This window comes from Sus scrofa, chromosome 9 (genome assembly GCF_054392235.1).
Source record: "Sus scrofa isolate SSC_HxYL_T2T_F1_AM1 chromosome 9, Sscrofa_HxYL_maternal_Yorkshire_Landrace_v2.0, whole genome shotgun sequence".
NCBI lineage: Eukaryota > Metazoa > Chordata > Mammalia > Artiodactyla > Suidae > Sus > Sus scrofa.
In genome coordinates, this window is record NC_139391.1 from 56,178,180 (window position 1) to 56,205,674 (window position 27,495).

The window sequence follows — 27,495 nt, forward strand, 5'->3', positions numbered from 1 at the left end:
CAATGGCTGGCTTGCCAGGGTCATCTGTACTAAGCAGGCATCTTTCCTTATTATTGGCCATAGGGAAAGGCCCTGATATTTTAGGATGAAGAATGATTTGTAATTTATCACCCCCAATAGGAAACCTAGGATTTCAATAGTTTAACATTGAAGTGTTTTTCTTTTCCTTCAAAAAGTCCTGGTTGACAGAGTGCCCGTTGTGGTTCAGCAATGAATTAGACTAGCATCCATGAGGATGCAGGCTCGATCCCTGGCCTCGCTCAGTGGGTTAAAGATCTGGCGTTGCTGTGACTGTGGTGTAGGCCGGCAGCTAGAGCTCCAATTTGACCCCTAGCCTGGGAACCTCCATATGCCGTGGTTGTGGCCCTACAAATAAATAAATAAATAAATAAATAAATAAATAAATAAATAAAGTCCTGGTTGATACTGAAGCATAATCTTTTGAGAAGAACTTTGGCACAGGGAATGCATCAGGACCCTTGGTCAGGCAGCTGAGTTACTGGCAGCAGTTTTCACATTTGAATGCTATCTCTGTCTGCATTTGCCACAAACCAGCTTGCCACAGGTGACTGCATGGAGGAGAGGAGTCTTCTCTGGTCATTTCATTCTGAAAAGTACACAGGAATCTTTAAAAGTATGGCTGTTATTCAGAAGCCCCTTCTGGAGAATCCTAAGAAGCCAACTCAGACTCCTGGGAGCCAGAGCTTGGGAGCCAGGCAGCAGCAGGGCACACAGGTGCCTCAGAGCCCCCCCTGCCACCCCCAACGAGCAGCATGTCTGCGCAGACCTCCCAGGACAGGTCAAAGTTTCCTGTGGTTCTTTTGTTTGTTTGTTTCTAATTAATTTTTTTTTAGGGCTGCACCTGTGGCATATGCAGTTCCCAGGCTAGGGGGCGAACTGGAGCTACCTCTGCCGGCCTACACCCCAGCCACAGCAATGCAGGATCCAAGCCAAGTCTGCAACCTACACCACAGCTCATGGCAACATCGGATCCTTAAGCCACTGAGGAGGCCAGAGATCAAGCCCGAAACCTCATGGTTCCTAGTCGGATTCGTTCCCTCTGAGCCACAACAGGAACTCCAAGGTTTCTGCAGTTCTAACTCCACTGTTTGACCTGGGGGAAATGTGGCCAGGACACACACTGTGACAGATAAAAACAGGAGATATTAAATCCTTCCCCTCAAATAAAATAACATCCCTTTTGGTAGAATAATCTGTGTCACACCAACACTAATTTTTTGGTCTGAGTATCCCCAACTACCCCATCTATTCTCTTATAATTCGTATTAGGTTAAAAAGGAAACACATACACAGAGAAGTCTGTTTTAACCTGAAATAGTTTTGTTGGTATTTGAATTGCTGTCAGTGGGACATTGGCTTTAAACCACAAGATATCTCCATCTGGATTATCAGAGTACAAAAATCCCTTCTCTCCCCCCACCCCAACCAAAACAAACAAAGGAACAAACAAACAAAACCCAAACCCACAATTCAGCTTCAAATAAGTTTTGAAGAAATGAGACTCTAAATATTTACATATGGGGCAAGAAATAAATCACAAACTATTTACAAAAATACACAAGCTTATATGCATTAACAATTTACACCAGTTCACAAAAATATTAAAACATAAAAAACACTATATAAATTAAAGTTAAGAACTCAGAAGTATGATCTAAGACTTCCTAGGATGCTTCTCTTCATGCAGGTCATGGTTGAAAAATCAGGTTTTGCTACCTTAGAATCTAAACTGTAAAACAACCATTTTTATTCTTGGAGCACTAATAGTACTAATCAAAAAAGGAAAAAAGACCCGCTGTGCGCACGGACATTCGCTTGCGCACAGTTAAAACATACCATTCCTGACATGGCTGGAACACACGGCACGAACAATCACATGCCTCTAACCATTTGGAAGTAACTTTCTGACATACTTTTGCTTTCATTATCATTCCTTACACACACTGTTCAGACGATACTTTGCCAGCGTATTGACTGGGCGACTGAAAGGGCTGGGAACAGGTATATGGACTTGGCAGGCTCCTTTGTAAACTAAAGGGCAGATTTCAAATTTACACTGTGTGCATCTACTGCTGCTTCGGATATGGCAATAACCTACCCTTCTATCCCCACTCACATGAAGGGTCCCTCTTCTTCATAGAATTAGTCCTAGTATATTTCAGCCTGACCCTGACTTTTAAAAATGCTTTCTTTCCCCTTATAAAAAAATGTGCAGGCCTCATCCTTGGGGACATCCCAGGGCTTGCGTGTTTAGAAGGAAACTGAATAGAGTACGCAATAAGGCTTAGATGAAATTTACTCAAAGAGGATGGCAACACTGGGGCTGTCAGCAAAATCTCTGGTCAGACATCCAGGGGATATTTATTTCAATCCAACCAATTGCGCTATCAGAAGTTTGCCAAAAAGATAAAACCTGGAGACGTGGCTGTGAAAATACCAACAGAATTAAATTCTGGGCTCAATGGCAGCTCCATTTCCTTGATCGTAACGCTCTGTCAAAATTTAAAAGCAATGACACTTAGTCACTGGATCTGTGAAGTCACACACAAGGTGAACCATGCTGAGCTAACGTGGCTCACGGTGACCTACCATCCACTGTCTCCTCACAAGATCAGAGAGGGAAGGATACAGGCAAATAACTGAACCCCAAGTTAAGGCTGTAGCTACGCTAAGTGAAACAACTCCGTATTTTACCTACAGTTTGTGTTTCACACATACACCAGGAATGTGAGTCATTATCCTGTATTCGAAATATGTACCTGCTATTTCCAAACCCACAGGACATTCATAAAGTAACTGCTTTAAGGAATTCACCTTAGTATTTATAAAACAGACTTCAGTTTCAAAAGGAAACAATGTGTGTGACACATCCACAAATACTAAAACTGGACAGACTTCAGCCACATCCTTCTGGGCTCCCAGTTCCTAAAGCCATCTCTGCCTCCGGGGCACACCTGCTCCCTTCTAATCTCCGTGCTGGGGGTGAGAGCTTAATCTCAAAGGGGCAATGGGTTGCCTACTGACAAAAAGGTGGTTATGCCTTAAAAAAAAAAATGAGTGCTGCATACTCACCAAAGAGCAAACTCCTGCACAAAGCCCCTGATGTGCGGGTTCGAAATGGAAGCATCCTATCCTAGCTTTCCTGACATTGGGACCAAAAGCCAGGCCGGTCTGCACTTTGAATCTAGAGGCCTGAATTTCCACAGGCCTTTTCCATTTCAGGATTTCGACCATGACCTTTACTGAATCTCTGATCAATTCTGGGGGAATGAAAGAAAAATCTTATAGCATATTTCCACATATAAGTAAATATCTTGCTCTTAAAACTTTATTTTTCTAAATAGAAACCCTTAAAATGCAATCACATGATTTTTTTTTTTTTAGGTTAAAAAAACTGGCACAAACCCTAAGCTTTATACAATTTCACAGCAATAATAGCAGCATGAATTTAGCCTCTTAAAAGATTTTCCTTTGCTCTAAATAAAAGTTAATTCCAAGTTTTAAAAAGCCAGAGCAGCAACCATCAAGTAAATGGAATGAAATTCCCCTAGGATCTTCTACAAACTGAGCATTTAAAACATGTGAATGTATAAAAAATCAAGTATTATTAAGAGTTATGGAATGACATGACAATCTCACCTCGTTCTGTAAATACAGGACCGCGTTCTAGGCTGGTGGACATGGTGGGGTGGGTTGAGAAAATGGAATGCAACTTTCAAAAGAAAGTCCTTGGTATCAAACATGTGGAACATGTGTACAGCGTTACAAGAACTATACCTGAAATGCTGGTGTAGATGGCAATTACAGTAAGACTGTGATCGCACTCGGACAGAGGAAAGAAACAGCACATTAACTCCTTAGAATGTGGACAGCATCCGTTCCAGCGAAACACTTATGGTCGCTGCCCAGAATGCCAGCGGGTGAAACCGGCTGTGCTAAGTGGTCACTGTGGGAACGCTCAGTTTACTAATGGATGTAGCTACTTGAAAGAGTCACGGGAAACCTGATTTAGAAACAAATTAACATGTAAATTTGTAGTCATGATAAATTCCGTGTCTTTATCCAGGCAAACCATGCTGGTTTTTGTTTTTAAATGAAAAAAACAGTTGCTTTAGGAAAACAAATGGTGTGAAACATTTCACCAGGATCACAATTTACTAAATATTACCGAGAAAAAAAAAAAAAAAAGAAAAAAGAAATGAAGGTAGGCAACAGCTCAGGAGCACTGAGGTCGTTTTCTGGTGCCAGATAACAAAGGTCAGTTAGACTTCCATCTAACAAGTTTCTTCAATCCTAACTTAAAAATCCCTCTGCAGTGAAATGAGGCTGTTCCTTTTTTTTTTGGGGGGGGTATAATTTGCTCAATGTCCAATAGACTTATCTGAAGGATCTGGAAGAAAGTTATTTTTTTCTACCCTCTAATTTAATACACAGCCCCTTCTAAGACAGGGGGAATGAAATGAGAAAAACGAGAGTCACTCTGGGTGAGGTTCATGGCTATTGAGAAATCGAGTGGGAACACAACAGACACCCAGAGACCTCCTGGGACGTGGCCCTCAGCTGCTCTGAAGTATTCAGCAAATACTAAAAGGACAAAGTCAAATTCAAATTCAGTTAAAGGCAGTCCTCAGGCTCTTAAAAATTAGCCCTGTATGGCAAGTACGGTCTGTAACAAATTTCTTTACTAGGTTTTCAACACAGTGCTTTACAATCGCTCAGATCTTTAAATAACAAAAATGACACAGTTTGTAGATGGAAGGGGTGGTGATGAAGCAGGGAAGGGGGAAAAGATAGTGATTTCTTTTTCTTATTATGGTTTTTTGTTTTTGTTTTAAATGTGGTTGGGGGTTTTGTAGCTTTCTATTTTATTTTTTAATTTTTGGTTACTGAAAAAAATAGAACAGTCCACTGTCCAGCAGAGGCTGCTTCAACTCTATTGCTCCCAGGGCTCATTCTGCATGGACCTGTGTCTCAGGATGCTGCAAGGACAGCTCTGTGGGCAGGAAGGCGCCCTGACCCAGAGCCGTGGCGTATGTCCTGTTCTGTGGGTGGGGAAAGCCGGAGGGCGCGTACGTCCCCACTGCCACTGCCGCTGCCGCGCCGAAGCCTCCTCGCTGGTGCTGGGGTGGGGAGTGGTAGCCCTCCAGGTTATCATACTGGGGCACTGCAGTCACACTGCTCTGGCGCTTGCCGTGCGTCTGGTACTGGTACAGCACACCGGGGTCCCTCTCCATGCTCTGCGTGTGGTGGAGTTTCAGGCTGTGGCTCCTCTCTGGTTTAGGGGGAGGGACGACTGCCTGAGCGAGGTGTTCCTCCTCCTTGTAGCAGTCCCGTGAGTGTGTCTCGGGGGCAGGCGGCTGCCGAGCCCGAGGCCTCTCCGGCTCCTTGGAGAGCCTCGCCTCCTTGGGGTTCAGTCTTAAAGATTCCTGCCCTGATGTCATATATTTCCCTCCAGAGTTATGGTAACCGACCGGCTCCAAAGCGTCTGGAATCCCTTTGGGCCCGTAGTCCAACTGGCCAGCTCCCTGGGGGTAAGGGGGTCCGTTTTTCGATTCACATAATTGCCTATGGTTTGCTTCCTGGTGCACCCTGTGCTGGGGGAGACTGCAGCCCATGTCATGCAGCTTCCTGTTCCTGAGGCTACTCTGCTTCTGGGGGAGGGACGGCTTCTCTGACTGCCCGTTGCCATACCCGCCGTGGTGGTGGGCTCTGTCGAACTCTGGCTCGGGGTGCTTCCGATAGAAGCGGTCGTCTCCCTCGGGACTGACGGCCTTGGCTGGGTGCCGCCCCTCCTTCCCTTCCGCCACCGAGAGAAGTCCAGTTTTCCCAGGATCTGATTTACTCCGTAGGTGGATGACGTAGATCCCTCCCAGGTCGTCCTGCACTGCCGGGCTCATGTTGTCATACTGGGACATAACAGGCCCTTTCACCTTCTGCCGGGCACGGCTCTCTCTCCGGATGGACTGCATGCGGTACTTTTCCATGTCCTCCAGATCCCACGAGGTGTACGTGTGCTTTACGTCAGCGACCGGAGGCATGTTGACAACGTTGTGGTCGTTAGCAGAGAAATAGCCAGTCACACTGGCCCGGGGACGTGGAGGCAAACCGGGGTAACTGTACCAGCTCTTTCCTTGCAGCCTAGGGTTGCAGAAAGCCACGTCGCGGCTGGCGAGGCGGTGGAGGGGCCTCAGTTGCACTGTGCCATAGGCATCCACGTCGCACAGGGCCCCGTCTGGGCTGCAGTAGGAACTGGAAGAACTCGAGTACGGGCTGTAGCGGTAGTGCACCCGGCCGTTCTCAAAGTAGGGCTGGAGCTGAGTTACGTGATAATCCGAGCGGGCCTGCGAGGACTGATATGGCTTATACTGGTACAGGGGTCTCGGGCAGTAGGCTGGCTCGTCGTCTGGGGGCACCTCTGTCCGTGAAATGGGGACAGAGCGAATCATGGACGACGGAGGGGCGTGGAGAGACTGCACCCTGCGGATAGTTGGGTACGGGGGCATGTCTTCGGGGTAACAACCGGCCCGGACAGAGGAGCTCAGAGAGGACACGTACTCAGGGCGGCTGCACGGCTTCGCGTGGTGTCCAGACACGCTTCTTCCCGGGGCCACGTATGTGTTGTAACGGGGACCCATGGAGGCTGGCGGCTCCGACCTGGAGCCGTAGGCCTGGTGCTGTCCCACTTTTCTGTGATGCGGGGGCACACTCTGGGGCCGGTACTGGCAGTTTGGGGTCACACTGAAATGCAGACAGTTTTCTGGACTAAAGGGCTCAGGGGTGACATCAGGCCTGGCAGAGGTGGAATATGCGGTTTTCTGGGAGGCGTGCTTAGGTTGTGGGACAGGAAGGGGCAAAGGCAAAACGTCATCCCCAGAAGCCAAGGAAGCTGGGACAAAGGGACGGTAACCGGAGCTGCAGGGAGTGTCTGTGCTGCTGGAGTGCACGGCCGCAGTGAGCTGGCTCTCCATGGTCCTGGTCGGGGGTGCGGGCATAGGAAAGCCACAGGGGGAGTGCGTGGGGACAGACTCTGCGCGCAGGTGCAGCGGGGGAGCCCTGGCACCTTCCCGCACTTTCTCGGGAAGGGCTGGCTGGAGAGCAGGAGCAGGGCCGGGACACTGCGCGGCAGCACCGCCTTCACCCACAAGGGCAGGTACAGGGTCACCCAAGGCTCTGGGTTCAGGTGGCCTCTCTGGAGCTGCAACTACTCCTTGGACCTATTGGAAGATGATAACATCATGAGTTTGTTGTTTATGCTCCCCTCCAAAGAACCAAACACTATTAAATTTATAACTCACAAGTGTAGGCTATTTGGGTAGCTTTTAAATTTCCCCAGCCATGTGGTGGCACTAGACAGGACAGAGGCCGACCTGACCACACTGCCATGAAAAGAAGGCCTGTAATTGCCACCTGATATAGCAGCCACCCCCATCTTCGGAGAGCTGTTCTGATTTATGATAAGTTTTAAATGTAAGATGAGGTTGCCCATGACACTATCTTAATGTGCAGACCAAAGCAGAATAACCATCAGGCTTAAAAAAATATACCCCTGGTCTGTCTAGCCCCAGTCTCAACACCAAGAACTTTTTGTTAAACAAAAAGAGTTGATTCTATCTGGAGAGGTTCCTTAAGTGACTCACGGCTGCCCAGGGGGCAGTTTTAAGCCCCCCAGTCCAGGGAAGGACAAAGAAGAGACTTGTCTAAAGTGGCATTCGATGCAGTCACTGTCTTTCCCTCCCTCCTGCTGCTCTAGCTTAGTCTGTGGCAGAAGAGGCCAAACACAGTCGTAACTGCAACACTGCAAATACGCTCTCCTGGAGAAGCTGTCGCTAGAAACAGCAGTCTCCACGATAGATATTGAAGTTCTACTAGTTCGAGCGGACCACAAAAAGCCCTGGGGCGCTTTTTTAAAATCCGAGAAAATTAGGAAGAAATCTTAGCATTCTGCATATAACATTCTCATCAAAACAGATGCTTGACTGACTACAGAACAATCTGCTGGTTAATGCTGAGAAAATGACAAAAGGTCCTAAGACCCTGGAACCTCTGGCATTTCTAAAAAGTCTGTAAGGCAGAAAGTCTTACAGATGTCCTCCCACCAATAAAGAGCTTTCGTCCTGCAGACATGAATAACTGGAGAGGTGGTGAGATGACTTGCCCAGAGTCACAAGGAGTCAGTGAAGGAGCTGGGAAAAAAAACGCTACAACCCTGACACCGAAGCCCCAATGTGACCTGTTCCTTGAGAGTCTCCATGTATTTCTATGAAGAAACTACCTACAGGCTTTAGAAACTAAAGGGAGCAGGTATAGTTAGAACACAGCCAGCAAGTGACAACTGCTCCTTTTTCCGAGAAAAACCAGCATCAAGGTAAATGCAGATCCCAAGCTCAGATGGGAACTGTTTCATGGAAACCTGTCACGAGACTTAAAAACAGATGTCAGCGCTAACTCAAGGTGACAACACACCTGCTGAAAAGCAACGTATCTTTGGAAAACATCCTACTTCATCTCACTGACTCCCCCTTCTTACCTTGTGGGGGTTGTTTAATCCTATACTGGCTGCTGCTTGTACCTGCCCCGAGACTGCCAGCTGCTCCGGAGGTCTCTGGGAAGGAGGCGGGGGAAGGGGACGGTGAGCTCTGTGGGCGCGCTGAAGGGTGGCGGCAACAAACTCCACAGTGGTGGGTTGCTCAACCACATCCCAGCTGGCGTCCCTGGAGCTGCCTTCAGCTGCTGCTGGGGCGGTGCTCACGTAAGCCAGGGCGGCGGTGCTGGTATTCTCTTCAGGGGACCCAGAAGGAGGGTAGATTTTGTCCCGAGGCAAATGAGAAGTTGTGGGAGATTGGTCTGCAAGTTCTGAAGGGCGATGGGGCTTTTCCACACTTGCACCAAGATAAGAAGGAGGCTGATCTCCACTGTAGAAATGGAGCTGAGGCTGATCCTGATCCACAAAGGAGACGGTCGGCCCACTGGTCTTCGCAAACTGGTCTTCAGGGAAGCCTCCGTGCTCATCAGACTTAGGGTCTGCTGACGGAACTGAGGTGACTCTGGCCTTTTCTGGGTCCCCAGGTAAATAGACTCGATGCAGCTGACTGCCAGGTAAGTCTGCCGAGTGGGGCTGCTCCCCAGAGTCAGTGACACTGGAAGGGGCATACTCCCCAGTAGCTGCTGTCTCTGGAACTGGCTGGTCACAGTTCCCAGAGGCCTGGTTCTGCAGGTGGAAGTGCTCTGCGGACCTCTCGGGTTGGAAATAGGCCTTATCTAGAGTAACGCTAGAGTAGGAAGCAGGCAGTGGATCTTCAGCTGCAGCCACTGCCAGGTCTCCATAAAGTGTACAAGCAGCCTGGGAAGTCCCTGGCCTCTTCAATGACTGAGTGGAGGCTTGCTGTGCAGACTCGGCTAACGCTAGTGCCAACAGGCGGGCAACATTTTTCGGAGGCGGTGGTGGTGGGATAAGAGAGACTGAACTGACAGGAACGGACTCCTGAGGGGAGTCATGGGTATCTGCTCCTGGTGGGAAATTGGGAAAAAAAAAAAAAAAAAACGACAGTGAAAAGGTAGCGTGTGTTATCCTATACGGAAAGCCAAACCTTCCCCATTTGATCACTAAAAAAAGAGGTGCCTTCCATACTTCAAAATGGCAATCCGTGATCTTCTATCCCACATGCAAATGCTGTAGAAAACACATCTGGTTCAGAAGGAAAACTAAAACAAAAGAGTGTTTACGATTGCAATCCCTGTTTGGATTGCTACCGAGATGAGGGTGAAGCGGGTCCCTCATCTGGCTCAGAAAAGATTGCTTAGCAAACAAGCTTCAAGTGCTTTCAGATTGTTATTAAGAATAGGTTTTACAATTGATGGTGGAGGCTGGCTGGTTAACTTGTAAGGCTATATAACACAGATATTTTATCAGAGGAGAAAACAGAATCAAGAGCTACGAAGTTGTGCAAAAATTATCCATGGATTCTGACTGTCCAAGGAGATAAGGGGACTTTATGAAGATTTGAAGCAGGACCACTGACCCCTTCGGGGATTTTTGTTTGAGTGATTCTAATTTAGGGCTTTGAGCCATTAGCACCACCTAGAAAAACATTCTGTTTGATTAAAGGCTAGCTGTGGAGTAAATTTCTTTCTTAAAAGGCACAGTTGGCATACAGGGTTGAAGATCCCTCTTAGCTTAAAGAAAGAATGGAGGAAAACAAATGGTACCTGTCTGAGTCTGTCCAGAAGGTACCGCCTTACTCTGACTGCTTGAAGCAGGCTCTTCCTTGCCTGGCGAGTCTACTTCCGCAGCAGCCACCTGGCCCAGGGGCTGGGCTTCAGACTCACACTCTTCCTGGGCCTCTCTCTCATTTGCCTTCATCTTTACTACCTGGGTGGGGGATCTGTTTACATCATCTTCTTCACTGCCTTTGTTCCAGGCCGCAGAAGGTGCACTCTGAGGTGCTGTGTTGGAGACGGTACCGGTGACTTCTGACACTCGAGCGGGAAGGGTCACTGAAATTGGCTCAGATATGTTCAAAGAAGGTGATTTGCTTAATTTCCGTCCAATCTTTGGAGAGAAAGCATAGACGACCTTTTCAGTGAATGAGGATGGCTTCGATGATTTCTCTTCAGTCGGGCTCAAGTCCAGGGTGAAGAATGGACTCAGTTTCTCCTGAAGAGGGGAGACGGGTTCAGAACTTGCAGTGCTTCCGGGAGTCTGAGACTGGCTACCACCCGCTTCTGTATCCTTTTTATTGGTACTCTGTTTATCCTTGGAGTATCCTAATGAATCTAAAAAGGAAGTCCCGCTCTCCAGACATTCCAGTTCGGCCTTAGGAGGACTGCATTGAAATGACATTGGATCAAAATCTAGGCTGGCTACTCCAATGTCTGGTGGGCTCAGATCAACCTCCTCTGCTGAATGAGGAGACACGAGAGCTGGGATATGCAGCAGCCCTACGTCCTCCTCACTTTCGTTGTCATGGGGCAAGTTATCATAGGAATTACAGCGGTTCCCCAGCATTTCTCCATTAAAAGAGGCACTCAGGGCATCACTGCTCGATCTGGGTCTTCTGGGTCGGAACAGCTTGGAATCACCTGGTAAAGTGGATAATGATACCACAGAATGAATGTCATGGGGTAAATACACAATACCATAGTACGTCATCTACCTAGTGCAGCAGTAACTACTGTATAGGGTAAGAAAATGTAATTGTCTTGGGGCACACAGATGGAACTCCCAACGCAAATGGTAAATAACAAGCACAGCTGGTACAAGCAGAGGGAGGATGCAGCATTTGATGGTTTCAATAGGAATAGGAGGAGTTCCCGTTGTGGGGCAGTGGTTAACGAATCCGACTAGGAACCATGAGGTTGAGGGTTCGATCCCTGCCCTTGCTCAGTGGGTTAAGGATCCGGCATTGCCGTGAGCTGTGGTGTAGGTCGCAGACGCGGCTCAGATCCCGCGCTGCTGTGGCTCTGGCGTAGGCCGGTGGCTACAGTTCTGATTGGACCCCTAGCCTGGGAACCTCCATATGCAACCAGAGTGGCCCTAGAAAAGGCAACAAGACAAAAAAATAAAATAAAATAAGAATAGGAACTTCTAGATTCTATTACTAGTCCAACACGGACTCTTGTTGTGACTTTGGGTAAGTTTTTCATTTCTTTCTGTCTTAGTTTATCACTGACCTCATACATGCCTTGTAAGGTAGAACTAATCACTTTAAATAATGCTTTGGATAGTCAACAGAAAAAGGGGTTTTGCTTTTGTTTTGGTAGGGAAAAGTCCTTATACCCAAATGTCTACAAAACTGAACTTCTCAAAAAAAAAAAAAAAAAAAGCATTTCTATAAATTTAGTAAAAGATTTCTTTCAGATAGTTAAAAATAATTTTATTGTTTTTCTTTAACAAGAATAGGCTTTAAGTTTCTCAGGCAGAGGCCTTAAGAGTGGTAGAGTATCATGTGATCTTAGGATTTGCTAAACACCCCACTGGTAAAAAAGGTCCTCTGTCTCAACATTCTGTTACCAAGACTGAATCCTCACAGTGAAAATGTACTATAAAAAGACAGACAATGTCTTTTTTTTGTGTGTGTGTGTCTTCCTGACTTTTCTAGGGTTGCAGTTGCGACATGTGGAGGTTCCCAGGCTAGGGGTCTAATCGGAGCCGTAGCCACCGGCCTACGCCAGAGCCACAGCAACGCGGGATCTGAGCTGCGTCTGCGACCTACACCACAGCTCACGGCAGTGCCGGATCGTTAACCCACTGAGCAAGGGCAAGGATCGAACCCGCAACCTCATGGTTCCTAGTCGGATTCGTTAACCACTGAGCCGTGTCAGGAACTCCAAGTCTTAACACAAACACATCTTCTATATGTCATATTTAATGTGTTGATCACTTATAAAATTAATCCCACTCAAATATTATTTTCTGCTTCATACAAGCACCTACCCAGCCCACTGCACTGTTTTTACGAATCATTCTCTTAAACTGCAGTGAAGTGGAAAATCTTGGAAAACCAGTTAAGATGTCATACATCCAACTGAAGTGAAAGGCAAGGGTTTGTTGAATCCCAAGTGGAGCCATTGGTCAACAAGGACCTGGCAATCAGAAGTTACGTGAGGATGAGAGTATGAGAGTGTTGATCAAGGATGATGCTCCAGGAAACTTCAAAAGAGCATTATTGGAATACCAATGGATTAAGAAAAGCTCATGGGAAACTGATGCAGCTCTTAATTATTTTTGCAACAAGAGCCTTCTTTACCACCCTGCTATACAAGCCAACCATGACGTGGAGGGTGTCCTATTTGCTACTCCATTGTCTTGTCAAAAATGTTCTCTCCCCTTCCAAGTCAACACTGAAGTACTCTTTCACTCATTCTACAAATTAGTACAGAGTTGAAACTATAACACGATTTTGCCAAAGGAAGCTAAAAAACTGATGTTCAAAAAGTTTTCATTTTGTTCTTCAAGATGCGATAAAAATCATTTATCACAAACTTTTGGTCCCCATTTTAAGCAGATTCACTTTAAATTGCCTTCTCCTGGTACTAATTATCCTCGGATGCTGAGGATTGGCCTCTTGTCAATGTTATACATGAAATTGAACATCAGGCTAAATTTGCATGACAAGACTACCGCTCTGAAGATCGAAACTGCTTAATTTTTTTGTTGGCCACATTCTTGGCATACGGAAGTTCCTGGACTGGGGACTAAACCCCCATCACAACAGCAACCTGAGCTACTGCAGTGACAACACCGAATTTTTAACCCACGGTGCTGTAAGAAAACTCCAAAACTGCTTAATGTTATACTTTGTAACAAACGTGCTCTCATTGTGAAATTTAAAGAAATAAAGAAAAAAATACCATTTTCCACTGGGCATGAGTAAATATAAATGGTTAACAAAAAACATGTCAATACTTTCATGTAATCTGAACAGAAATCATGTCAAAAGTGAAGAAATTAAAGACTGGTACCATATTAAAACCTCAGTGGACAATTACTAAATAGATACTAGTATTTTTAGGAAATTATAGTCTATAGCCTATTTATTCAGTATATACAAAAAATATATTCAATTATTCTTTTATGAAATATATTCTAGAATAAAACTGATGCTTTAGTCTTACCATCGACTGCATGGAGAGAAGTAAGAGATTCTTCACTTTTAGCTGAACGGAGGGTCCCCTCTGCCCTGCCACCTGAGGAGCAAAACCAAATGGTGTGACGTTTTATTCGTTGTTACACATGCAGTGAAAAGGAAGTGTTTTTCTGTACACACATCTAAACTTCCAGAGTGATTACATTTTTACAAGCACGATCAATTTTGTGTCATATTATATAATGTGCTGCATTGTTCTCAAGCAGTTTTCCATGTGAAAAATCTGTTTTCTAAGGGACTATGAACTTGAGAATAGAGATGAATTTTAAAACTTCCTTTTATATTTTCTAAAGACCAGATACCCTGAGATGATCTCCTCGTGGATTTAGGTATCCTTCTAAGAAGAAAAGACGGACAAGAGGAGAAGCCATGGGAGGACAGAGGCAGGGACTGGAGTGATGCCACCACAGCCCAAGGATGCCCGGTGGCACCAGAGCAGGAAGACGCAAGGAACCTTCCTTGGATGCTTCAGAAGGAATGAGGTCCTGCTGACACCTTGATTTCAGTTTTTAGCCCAAACTCCGAAACTGAAGCTTTAAGCCACGTAATTTGTGGTAACCTGTTACGGCAGCCCTAGGAAACCTGCACAGGTCATCTGGTTAATTATTCGTGTTCGAGCTTATTTGTTCAGTATTTTCATCCTCTTTCAACCTCCTGGCATCGCTGGAGGCTGCTGACACTTTCTATTTAAGGCTCTCCTCGGCGACTGGTGCTCAGCTCTTGGGTCCTCTGTCTAGGCAAGGTTTCTCCTCCCTCCCCGCTCATGACAGCTCTGCCTTCTCCAGTCTTCACACATTGCTTTTCTCCAGGATTCAGTCCCCACTCCCATCTCTCACTCACTCTTCCTTGGCCATAAAACATACCCCCTAGGGTTTTCATTGTTGGTTTGTGGATGAGTCCCACATCTGTATTTCTAGTTAGATTAAACCCCTTTATTGAATTCCAGACCTGTATTACTAATCACCTCTTGGGCAGGTCCAACTATGTTCAAAATAAACAAACATATCTTTCTTCTCAAACCCACTACTCCCTACAGAGATACAAGCACCACCATTTCCCTTATCATTTAATCAAAACCTAAAAATTGTCCTTTCTTTCTCATCCTTCCAATCATTTGGTCACCGAGCCCTGCAGACACTGCATCCTAGATACCTCTTGAATCTATTCTGCTCCAGCTTCGTCCAGACACTCCTTCTTGTTTCTTGCCTGAACGATACAACTGTCTCCTGATTTACTAGCCAGCTTCACTCCAGTCTTATTCTCTTCCTGTATATTTCCCATGCTGCTGCCAAAGTCATCTTTCCTAAACCCAAACCCGATCATGTTACAAACCGAAGCCATTCATAACCCCCAAGGAATGCAGGACAAAACCCAAACTCTCTGGCAAGGGGCACCTAATGAGCTGTACTTCTTTGGGTACCACCCTACTCGCCAAGTCCTTCCCCACTCCCTGCTCCACACACCGGCACTCATTCTGCTCCCACTTCCTGAAGTATCTTTCTGGTCCCTTCTTAATCAAGTGAATCCCCACTTATCCTTCAAAACCCAAGCCAGAGGTTCTATTTTCTAACCACCGGCTCCCCTCCACACGAGAAATGACAATTCCTGCCACAAATATCTCATATAAACCTCACATAGCTATTTCAACAGCTATGACTCTGCAGGAATTTTATTTTCTTACACATATGATCTCTCAAGTAAGACCAGGAAGGCAAGGCAGTGTCTTAATTTTCTATCTGTAGAAGCTGCTGTCAAAGTATCTAGCATATGCTTAGTATATGACTGCAAACTGGATGATGAATTAAAAACTGAATGCTGTATTTCTAACATTACCTGAGAAGTACTACTATCCTTCCTAGATTCAGAACCTGTTAATATCAGTCGAGCTAAATGATTTTTGAAATAGCAGTACTTTCAACAACACAGTATTATCTGATCCAGTAAGATATTGTCATCAGTGAATGATCTAGTAAAAGGTATCTTCTTTGGTTATAAGAGTTATAAACTCTTTTAGGCATGATGAAACATGATTCTGCCACTTTAAAAAAATCTGTAAAAATGTAGATTAATAAGTGTAAGCACCACAGTAGTTATTTTTTATTACCAACAATATACAAACTACCTGAAAAATACATTGTGAATTTTTAAGCACATTCACCCTATATAATACTCCATATGGTTTCCAAAAGAAATTGGGTACTTCTACACATTTATATATGGTATGTATTTGAGGATAAAGAGTTGGTAAAAGAAGGCAATTCCCATGTGACAACCCAGCAGGGACAGAGCCCGTTGGAGTCTGTTACAACGTGCAGAACGTGTGTCCAGGGTAGGAGGCGGCTCATCGCGACGAGAAGGGTCATCACGACAGGACACAAACTGCTCCTGAGGCGGCAGAGCGAAGGCAGGAGAGAAGACTCACCTTTCAGGGCCATGGCTTTCATCTCCGAGGGCTCACTCTCATTACGCTGCAGCTTCCGCTTCGAAACAGATGAGGATTTTCCCAAGTTGAAGAAGGAACGCCAGCTGCCCACGGGAGATTTTTTCATTTTATTTTGAGGCCTCCTCCTATGAGAGAAAAAAAAATAATCTCTATCCAGATTTCCCAGGGTCTATCTTTCCCTCCTAAAAAGGAGCAAATGAAGGACAGAACCACACAGCCTGGAGAGCCACCGCTGATGCGGTAAATATCCACCGTCCCAAGGCGCACGCCACCCAGTGTGGCTCAACTGTGCAGCGAGAGCAAGAGAGAACACGAAATTAAATGTATGGACTTTGATAACAGGAACTAGTTTCACGAAGATAATTTTTATACAGATTGTCATATTTAGATCCAACGTCGCAATCTGTGAAATAAGTGAGAAAAGGCAATACTAAAACTTCAAAAATAAAACGGAGTTGAAGAAAATGATTTCAGGCGTGGGTAAAGAGAGTTAAGCCAAAAAAGAAGAAAAGTATTAAGAATAATAACTGACATATATTGAATGCCAAGCACTATGCTAACTGTATCTGTAGCATCTCATTTAAGTCATATAAAACCAAATAGGATAGGTACTATTACCTTCATTTTACAGCTAAGGAAAAAACTGTGATCTAAGAAGTATGACTTCCTTAATGTAAACCTAGTAAATGATGGGGTGAGGGCTCCAGCTCAGGGTTATCTGTATCCCAGCATCAACACTCTTGCTCACTGTTCTATAAAGAAGTTCATGAGAAAATTATAGAGGTAAAATATAAATTCAAGAAGCTGAATTTGTCAGAATGACAAAGTAAAAGAGTATGTTCTAAGTTTCTGTTGGTGGGACTTTTTTTTTTTTTTTTTTGGTCTTTTGTCTTTTTAGGGCCGCACCCGTAGCATATGGAGATTCACAGGCTAGGGGTCCAATCGGAGCTGTAGCTGCCTGCTTATGCCAGAGCCATAGCAAGGCGGGATCCGAGCCACGTCTGTGACCTACACCACAGCTCACAGCATCCTTAACCCACTGAGCAAGGCCAGGGATAGAACCCGTGTCCTCACGGTTCCTAGTTGGATTCGTTAACCACTGTGCCACAACAGGAACTCCTGGCGGGCCATTTTAATCAAGAGAAATGAAAGGACATTGGAGAGGTACACTAAGATATGGAAACAACTTCTGCACCTTTATTAGTACTCCCCCATCCTGGGAGTTGAAATCCTGACATTCCTGTGTAATAGCTAAAGGAGTAACTGAGACCAAAATGAACTTGCACCCATTAGTCTTTCCACGATAACTTGGTAAAGAAGATACATTTCTTTATAGAAACAGAGAATCAGAGCTAGAAGGGACACTGAGAGAGTGAACAACAGTGGTTCTCAAGTTTTGCACATATCAGAACCACTTGGAAGGTCTTTATCAAAAGGTTGTTTGCTGGACTCCACCCCAGACTTCAGATTCAGTGGGTCTGGGGTGGGCCCGAGAGTGAGCTGCTGGCCAGGAGCTCGCACTGTGTGAAGGGCTGATCTATCCCAGACTTAATGGGAACCAATGTCAAACAAGCCATTATTTATTCATTACTTTTGGAATAAGCTGTCACAATAGTTCATTTCTTTTTTATTTTTTTTTTGTCTTTTGTCTTTTTAGGGCCGCACCCACAGCATATGGAGGTTCCCAGGCTAGGGGTCGAATAGGAGCTGTTGCTGCCAGCTTACGCCAGAGCCACAGTAACACCAGATCCGAGCCACATCTGCGACCTACACCACAGCTTGTGGCAATGCCAGATCCTTAACCCACTGAGCAAGGCCAGGAATCAGACCCGCAACCTCATGGTTCCTAGTCGGATTAGTTTCTGCTGCGCCGTGATGGGAACTCCAATAGTTTATTTCTATTTTTTTTTTTTTTTTTTTTTGTCATTTTTGCCATTTCTTGGGCCGCTCCCGCGGCATATGGAGGTTCCCAGGCTAGGGGTCCAATCGGAGCTGTAGCCACCGGCCTACGCCAGAGCCACAGCAACGCGGGATCCGAGCCGCGTCTGCAACCTACACCACAGCTCACGGCAACGCCGGATCGTCAACCCACTGAGCAAGGGCAGGGACCGAACCCGCAACCTCATGGTTCGTAGTCGGATTCGTTAACCACTGCGCCACGACGGGAACTCCTCCAATAGTTTATTTCTAAATAAACTTCTCAACAACATATTTCAGAGAGAAAATCACAGCCTACAGAGTGGAAGTATATCATTTTTCCCAACAATTTTCCCTTGATAACAACTGACTTTCCTCTCCTTTACAATGACACAACGTCGTAGTGCTTTTTGAGACTCACTCATGCCAGTCCCTATGAAGTAATACCCATAGCAGAATGAACAGGTTTTTCTGGGACTGGCAGAAAATTAACTAAACATAAAAGTAACAGTAAAAGAAAAGAATACATAGCCAGAAACTCAAAATTTTAAGGAGGATTTATTGAATTTTACCTTTCAAGTGGGAACTCAATTATGGTATGAAATTTTCCCTGAAGTGCAGCAGGTCCTTCTCCTACTTCGATATATTTATTTTCAGTTACAATTGGAGAATTGACCTGAGCTTGAGTTCGCGCCTGGGCTTCCTCCAGAGTCAGCAGCTTGGTGGATGGAGACGAAACCAGCAAGGACTTGGGTCTTGAAAGAGAAGCTTTAGAACGGAAAAAAGGAAAAAAAATTAAATAAATTTCTAAAAAAGAAAGAAAAAAAACCACTGAAATAGTCAAACTTTACAATTCAGGAGAAAAATATAAATGTGTGAGTGAGTGTATAACAATCTGGTTATCTGTCCACCCATCTGCCTACCTTTCTGTATTGTTTTAATTTTCTTAAGTTTTTAAAATGGGAGTTCCCATCATGGCTCAGTGTTTAACGAATCCGACTAGGAACCATGAAGTTGTGGATTCAATCCCTGGCCTCGCTCAGTAGGTTAAGGATCCCGCATTGCCGTGAGCTGTGGTGTAGGTCACAGATGCGGCTTGGATCTGGCGTTGCTGTGGCTCTGGTGTAGACCATGGGCTACAGCTCTGATTAGACCCCTAGTCTGGGAACCTCCATATGCTGTGAGTGCAGCTCTAGAAAAGGCAAAAAAAAAAAGAAACGTTTTTTAAATGGCAAAAGTAATAGAGCCTTATACTAAGTGAGGAATAGAAGATGACATACCAGGTTATTAAAAGGATATACATATATGTATATGTATTTCCTGAAGTCATTTAACTATTTTCCTTTCTTAAAAGATAGCAGGCAAGGCCTAGTATCACTCATGCATTTTTAGTTTCAGAAGGAATTTTTCTTCTGCAGCTCTATATTGTACCTTTACATATATCAGTGGTAGGTGACATGATACGCTTTTTCTAATGTACCCTGAACTTAGATCGTAATAGGTCTAATATTTAGTATTCATTAAAAATGCATAAAATAACTATTAAATAGTGCATTAGAGTAAACAGATATAAGTTGGTTACACTCTATCTACCAAAGGCCCATTTATTAAATTGAGGAATCACAGTTTCCCAATCTCTTAAAAGTTTCCCAATCTCTTAAAAGAATCACCGTTTCCCAATCTCTTAAAAGTTTTTTTTTGTTGTTGTTGCTTATCCTTTTAGGGCCGCACCCATGGCATATGGAGGTTCCCAGACTAGGGGTCTAATCGGAGCCGTAGCTGCCGGCCTACGCCAGAGCCACAGCAACTCGGGATCTGAGCTGCATCTGTGACCTACACCACAGCTCATGGCAACACTGGATCCTTAACCCACGGAGCGAGGCCATGGATCGAACCCGCAACCTCATGGTTCCTAGTTGGATTTGTTTCCGCTGCTCCACGACAGGAACTCCAGAAGTTTTAATACATGTTCCTGGTAGTAAACGACATCTGTTGGAGCCATACCTGCCCCCTCCTGAATGACAGCACTGATTTTCCCACTGAAGAGCACGTCAACATGATTGAGAATGAACTCAACAACCACAGACTGAATTCTCACTTCCATGAAAGCTGCTGTTCCACTGAAGCAGGCAGATTCTATCTGTTTTGATCTGTAAAGGTAAACAACACTACCATCAGAGGGTCTGAAAAACATCAGTCTTAAAGAGCAACCTATTTATGTGTAAATCACAGACAAACCAGGGGAAGAAATCACTCTTTTACAGTGCCTTGGCTAAACCCCAATTGCTTGTTTTAAGAAAATGCTCATAAAAACAACAGATTAGTTTTACTTTTAAAAAATTTCCTGAAGGAATACTGATGAATTAGACTTGTATTTAAGATGACTGCTCCTACTTCAGGTCATAATTCAAATGCAACTTACCTTAGCAGGTTTGGAGCCCAAACAATTGCTAGGTTTTTTGCATGCATATTTGTGATGGAACAATAGTCAGCTAGAAGAGACAAGTGTCTCATTAGGAACTCCAGTGTTCTGAAAAATAAAACACAACATATTAACAAAAAGAAACGTTATGGAGCAGTATAGAGAATAAACCTCTAATTAATTTTGTTTTCAATGTCAAAATGGAAAAAGAGACCATATAAACCCCAGCAAAATTTTCTGCTGCTTATTAGTTTTAGATATTATTACTACTATAGAACTGTCCGAATATTATGAATTCTATATTTTACATACGGTAATTACATCTACAGGATACTAAGGAAAAAAAAAGTCTAAGGCAGATGCGGTAAGACACAAAAGTTTCTGACAGGACTGCTCAAAAAAGAAACAAAGCAAAACAAATAAAAAACCAACCAAACAAAAAAACAGTCTTAGTTTTTAAAGAAACCTTTAGGAATATTTGTTCCAGGCTGTTAGACATCTAGTTTCCAGGACACCAGGGAAGTGAATCCTCCACAAAAGGTTGTTTCTAGACAAATGATACTGTGAAGTTAGGCTATTCTATTTGCAGCAGAGATGTCAAAAGGAAAGGATTCTTCTATTAAAGAAAACAGTATTTCACAAACCTAAAGAGTTAAAAGGAAAATTCCAAAAGACACCAAGAGGGAGAATATCTGAGCAAATCATGTGCTCTTGGAATAGAAAGCTTACTCCGAATTCCACTATCCTGATTTATCTTATATGTTCTAAGTGTGATTTATTTCAACAATTTTTTATATGGAGAGATATTAAACAATAGGACAGAGTATTTTGGGAAAAAAGCACGATCAGCTTAAATGTAATTAAGTCAGATAAACACAGAGGTATTATCTATCAGTTATCGTATCTTTCAAAGTGTCCCTACTTTATATGGATTAAAACTATTGAAGACAATAAATAGAAGACAGAAGTTTAAGACTATGATTTGAAATAATAATGAGAGTTACATTGTGGTCAATACATGGCCTTTCAAGATTCAGATGACGCTGACATGAACTTGAGAAGAAAGGAAGATAGCTCGAAATACTGTTCCAAAAGCCTTTACAGGGAATCTCACCTAATTCTCACAACAGACTTCACAACCATAGGGTTACCATCCCCCATTTTATGGAGGAGAAAGCCAAGGTTTGCCCAGGCTACACACAAGCAGTGCTGGGACACTAAACCAGGTCAGCTTGGCTTCAAAGTCTCTGCTCATCAACAGTATCACTACAGATACTCTATGGCAGAAATAAAACCCCCAAAACTCAAGCAACAACAACAACAACAAAAACCAAAACCGATAATTCTTGGTCCCTCTTATACGCAACTTAAATAAGGAAAGACAGATAAAGCAGGGAGACTGGCCTGAAGACAATGCACAGCTGGAAAGCTTGAGAAATGTATTTAGAAAACAATGTAAAATTTTACTACTTGCAGTGGTAGGAGTAGAAGAAGATTAGAGCACTTCAACCTCTATGTTCATAGAAGCACTATTCCCAATAGCCAAGACATGGAAACAACCTAAATGTCTGTTGACAGATGAATGGGTAAAGAAGATTGTGTGTATGTATAATGGAATACTGCTCAGCCATAGACAGAATGAAATAATGCCATTTGCAGCAGCATGGATGCAACTAGAGATTATCGCACTATGTGAAGTGAGTTATACAGAGAAAGACAAATACCACATGGTATCATTTACATGTGGAATCTATAATATGGCACAGATGAACCTATCTATAGAACAGAAACAGACTCACTCACAGACCCTGAGAATGGACTTGCGATTGCCAAGGGTGGGGAGTAGGGATGGGATGAAGTGGTAGTTTGGGGTTATCCACTTAAAATATAATATTATATAATAAATGGATAAACCACAAGGTCCTACTATATACCGTAGAGAATTACATTCAATATCCTGTGATAAACGCTAAATCTTAATGGAAAAGAATATGAAAAAGAATGCATGCGTGTATGAATCACTTTGCTGTACAGTAGAAATTAATACAACATTGTAAGTCAACTATACGTCAATAAAATAAAAGATTAAAGCACTTTAGAAATGCATTTTACAAGAAATTCAAGTTAAACCAACAAAAGATACCATTTGATTCACATATCCAATTGTAAAGATTTTTTAAAAGCCTAAGGAGAATTTTAGAGTACCATGAAATGAGCATTTCATATTTAGCAGAGGATGAATTGCACACACTTTCACGGATTACAGTTTGAAAGTTGCTTTATGCTGGAAAGAAACTTTAATAGCTTTTGATTTCCAAGAATTCCACTGTCAGATTTTTACCCTAAAAAAATAATCTAGATTCCCCAAAAGATTCAGGTAAATGGATGGTCCTCATAGTAATGTTCCAATCTGGAGGGAAAAACTCCCACCATATATATATAGATTGAATAGGCAAATTAGAGGAAAGGTGATAGAACATATGACCCATCCGCATGAAAGAATACTATTAAAAATCATGCTTTTCAGGAACATTTAAGGAATTAGAAAATGTGAATGTTAAAATCTTAAGAAGTCTGAATCAATAAAGATTTATGAAGTAGGAGTTACACAAACTATGCAGAAACTAGGCTATAAAAATACATTCCATAGGAGGCAGATGACACAGAGGATATGTAACAGAGTAGAAGATATATATACACTAAATACAGATGAAACAGGTGGGCATACATGGTAGGTGATATAATGCACATTAGGAGAAAAGGGGACAATATTATGATATACATACTTCACATACATATATCAGAATCTATAAAATATAGTGTACAAAGTATGTAAAATGCATGTGCAATATATAACTGCATATTTACTATGTGCAATGTTCTGAGAATACAGTGATAAAACTGAATTCCCGACCTCAAGGAGCTTATGTTTTAGAGGGGTCATATATAAAGTAGGCAATCTAGTTTATATAAAAAAACATATTACAGGATATATGCACAATATATAATATATAGCAGTAAGATCTACATAATGCTCAAGAGGGAAGATTCAATAAATAGCAAAGGAGATATACATGTTATTTCTTTGGGAAATAGCTATACATTATTAAGAAATATCTATATAATAAAGGAAAATATACAATATGGTAGGAGAAGTATAGGCTAGATAAACATAATATAGTAGAAAAACTACATGTATCAATATAATATATATGTTTATGTATAAGCATATATATACACACATTTATGTTTGTGTGTGTGTAGAAATAAAACACAAAGTAAAAACATAGAGATACATAACAGTTAATAACAATAACAGCAATGGTAATTAATTCATATAAACAGTAATTATTTGACAGGCCTTGCTTTGAGTATTTTTAATATTCACAACAATTTTATGAGAAAAGTACTATTATTTCTATTTTACAAATGAAACTGAGTCCAATGGATGCAAAGAAACTTGCCCAAGGTCAAGAGGTCACATAGAGGCCCACTGGCTCCAGACGTCCTACATTATAATGTCTATAACATGCAGACATTATATAGTAGATGGTATAAATGTACTACACAGGAAGAGATAAATATAAGACAGAAATAAAACAAACAGGAGATTGTTTTATTAACTATTAGAAGACATTTATACTTTATGAGAAATATACACATATATGTATACACACATATGTATGTACATATTTCATATATATATATACACACACACATATTATCTCTCTTTCTATATAGTCTGAGACTTTGCTGCAGCCTTTTTGCTTAGATGCCAATGGTGTAATGCCATCAAAATTATGGAAAAATATTTACAGTCTAAAATTTTATAGCCAACTATCAGTCACAGGCACAAGCAAAATAAGAGCATTTCCATATCGAAGTCTCAGAACATTTACCTCTCATATACCTTTTCTCAGAAGGCTACAGAAGACATACACTACAAAAGCAGGCAGTAAAACATGAGACGACTGCAAGAGACCCAGAAGAGGTGCATCTAACTCGTGAAGGAGGTGATGGTGATGGAGGGACTCTCCAGGAGGAGGGTGAAGGGTTGAAGCCGAGTGGAGATCTAGAGAGCAATCGACCTCTAGTGGAGGAGAGTGGAGGAATGGGATGGAAGGCACCAGACAGGTGTTTTGATGGGAAAACATTTCTTTTAAAAGCTTGTTTGATATGTTTAAACACAACTGAAAGAATATCTACTGTTCCGTTAGGGAGTTAGGGGACCAACTAGCGATAAACAGAAACTCAGCAAACCAAAAAAGGCAATCACTCCATGAAAACACAAAGTTACTCAAAAAGGAAATAAAATTCTAATATACTGTTAGATTCAGCTGTGAATAATAGTTACATAGTTATAACAATGTAGAAAGAATACTGACTGAGTCACAAATGCTGATACAACTAGATTATGGAGATGAGAGAAGGTGCCATTTGTTAGTGTAGTATTGAGGGAGGGGAGTTACAGCTAAATCTTCATTTGGCAAAAAGTAATATCTAAAAATGAAAAATCGCATACAACTCGACAGCAAAAAAACAAACAACCCAACTGAAAAATGGGCAGAAGACCTAAATAGACATTTCTCCAAAGAAGATATAAGAATGGCCAACAGGCCCATGAAAAAATGCTCAATATCGCTAATTATTAGAGAAATGCTAATCAAAGCTACAATGAGGTACCACCTCTCACCAGTCAGAATGGCCATCATTAATAAGACTACAAATAACAAATGTTGGAAAGGTGTGGAGAAAAGAGGACCCTCCTGCACTGCCGGCGGGGGGCGGGGGGGGGGGGAATGTAAATTGGTCCAGCCACCATGGAAAACAGTATGGAGATTCCTCAGAAAACTAAATACAGAACTACCATTTGATCCAGCAATCCCATTCCTGGGCATCTATCCAGACAAATCTACAATTCAAAAAGATACATGCACGCCTATGTTCACTGCATCACTATTAGTCAAGACATGGAGACAACCTAAATGTCCACTGACAGATGAATGGATTAAGAAGCTGTGGTACATACACAATGGAATACTACTAGCTACCAAAAAACAAAATAATGCCATTTGCAGCAACATGGATGGAACTAGACAGTCTCATACTAAGTGAAGTAAGTCAGAAAGAGAAGGACAGATACCATATGGTATCATTTACATGTGGAATCTAAAATATGGCACAGATGAACCTATCTACAGAACAGAAACAGACTCACAGACATGGACGGCAGACTTGTGGTTGCCAAGGCGGAGGGGGAAGGGGTGGGACTGACTGGGAGTTTGGGGTTAATACATGCAAACTGTTACATTAAGAATGGATAGGCAATGAGGTCTTGCTGTATAGCACAGGAAACTATGTCCAATTACTTGCAATGGTACATGATGAAAGATAATATAATAAAGAGTGTATATAGATGTATGACTGGGTCGCTTTGCTGTAGAGCAGAAATTGACAGAACAATGTAAATCAGCTATAATAAAAGTTTTTTTATTTTAAAAAAAAACCGAAAAATCAGGAAATAAAAATATAAACATGCTACTTAGAAATAGGGAGTAAACTCCAGAAGAAAGTAGAGAAAAATAACCTCCAGGAAAGAGAAATTAGAATGGGGAGGTGAGCAGAACACTGCTGTTTCCTGCTGTTAGCTTTGCATAACTATTTGACTCTTTACAACTATGTACAGAAGTTAAATAGATGACTTTAATTTACAGAGAAAAGATATATTTACAGGGTACCACACATAAAACTACCAAGAAGTCTTGGCTTAAACCTAATCATATATTTTATTATGCTTTATACTAAAAAAACAGTTAAGGGTCAGACTCATTTACACATCTGATCTCATTTTAACATTAAAAACATCCCCTTCAGAAGGTACTATTAGCATTCTTTTCACAGATATGGAGATTGATGCTTGGAGAAGTCACATAGCTAGGAGGGGATAAAGGGGGAAAAATCAAACTTGGGTCTATCTAAACCAAAGCCAATTCTTTGTACTGAAGTAGGTTTCTTTTTTTTCTATAAGTTAAGTCCTTGTTCCTCTTAAAAATATTCTTTAATAACTGTGTGTTGAACCGAATTGCCTTCTCAGTCTTCTTTTCAGTGCTAAATATCTATTTCTTGAGCTTGCCTCACAAAAGCTCTTTAAAGGGTTTTTTCACTCTTCAGTGGGTCCTTAAGACCACTTTGCTGTCCTCACATTCCTCTTAAAACAGGCTACAGTAATAGGAAGAGTCAATGCTCAGTTACCTCCTGGCTCTTGACTACTATGCATTTATAGCTAAAGTGTTGACTAAAAAAAGTGTTGATTTCTTAATGTTGATTAAAATTTTTAGTGCTAATTTAGTGGCAAATTAGTGCTGATTTTTAAAAAAATATATACGAATAATATCATTTTGAAAAAATCACCACTAAATTACTTAATTTGTGAATTACTAAAACATCTATGGGATTTAATTTCTTGTTAATAACTGAAATTAAAAAATTTTATCTTTTGCTTCTTTATAATCAATCCACAGTTTATGCTGTTTTCTTTCTCTCACTAAATGGTAGTCATCCTCGATTTTATTCTGTCTTTTCAGATATAAGCAAAAATATTTCTAAGACTCTAAACCAACATACAAATTAAACTGGGTTTTAAAAAGTAGCAACAAAAGGTAGTGCTCAAAATGTCAGTGAAGGAAGAGCCTAAGCTCATCTCTTCCATGGATACACCAAAGCTACAACTACATATACACAGAGAATGACGTCTCCAAAAAACGACATGAAGACTAGCAGAACAGCCCTCCTACAAAAAGAACAAAAAAGAGGATGGGAGAGCCACACTGAGATGGAGAAAAGAGGAAAGCTGCAGCTGTGCCAGGACCCCCACAGGGTATGACAAACACAGGGCTACCCCTGCCCCTCAAGCTCTGCGCCTCCAACACCCCCTACTGGATCTGAAAAGAGCATGCACACCTTTAAATGCCTGGTGCTGGGGACGGAAGTGGGGGGGGGGGCTTGTGTTTCTGAGCCCTATGGCACTGAAACAATCACAGAAACAA

At 42.5% G+C, this 27,495-nt stretch overlaps 1 protein-coding gene across 14 annotated transcripts in view; it reads right to left on the reverse strand.

The window, feature by feature from the left end:
- Positions 1-1,319: 1,319 nt before the first annotated feature.
- The window catches only part of ARHGAP32 (Rho GTPase activating protein 32), a 274,553-nt gene continuing 248,377 nt past the window's right edge, over positions 1,320-27,495 (reverse strand). For all 14 annotated transcript variants that reach the window (XM_084976599.1, XM_021063134.2, XM_084976601.1 and 11 more), the window contains 8 exons: positions 20,450-20,557; positions 20,032-20,177; positions 18,600-18,795; positions 16,090-16,235; positions 13,636-13,707; positions 10,228-11,100; positions 8,549-9,528; positions 1,320-7,235 (listed from right to left, as the gene is read on the reverse strand). In XM_084976599.1, coding sequence (XP_084832725.1) covers positions 4,971-7,235; positions 8,549-9,528; positions 10,228-11,100; positions 13,636-13,707; positions 16,090-16,235; positions 18,600-18,795; positions 20,032-20,177; positions 20,450-20,557 — 4,786 coding nt within the window. In that variant the 3' untranslated portion in view covers positions 1,320-4,970. The remainder of the gene's footprint in view (positions 7,236-8,548; positions 9,529-10,227; positions 11,101-13,635; positions 13,708-16,089; positions 16,236-18,599; positions 18,796-20,031; positions 20,178-20,449; positions 20,558-27,495) is intronic.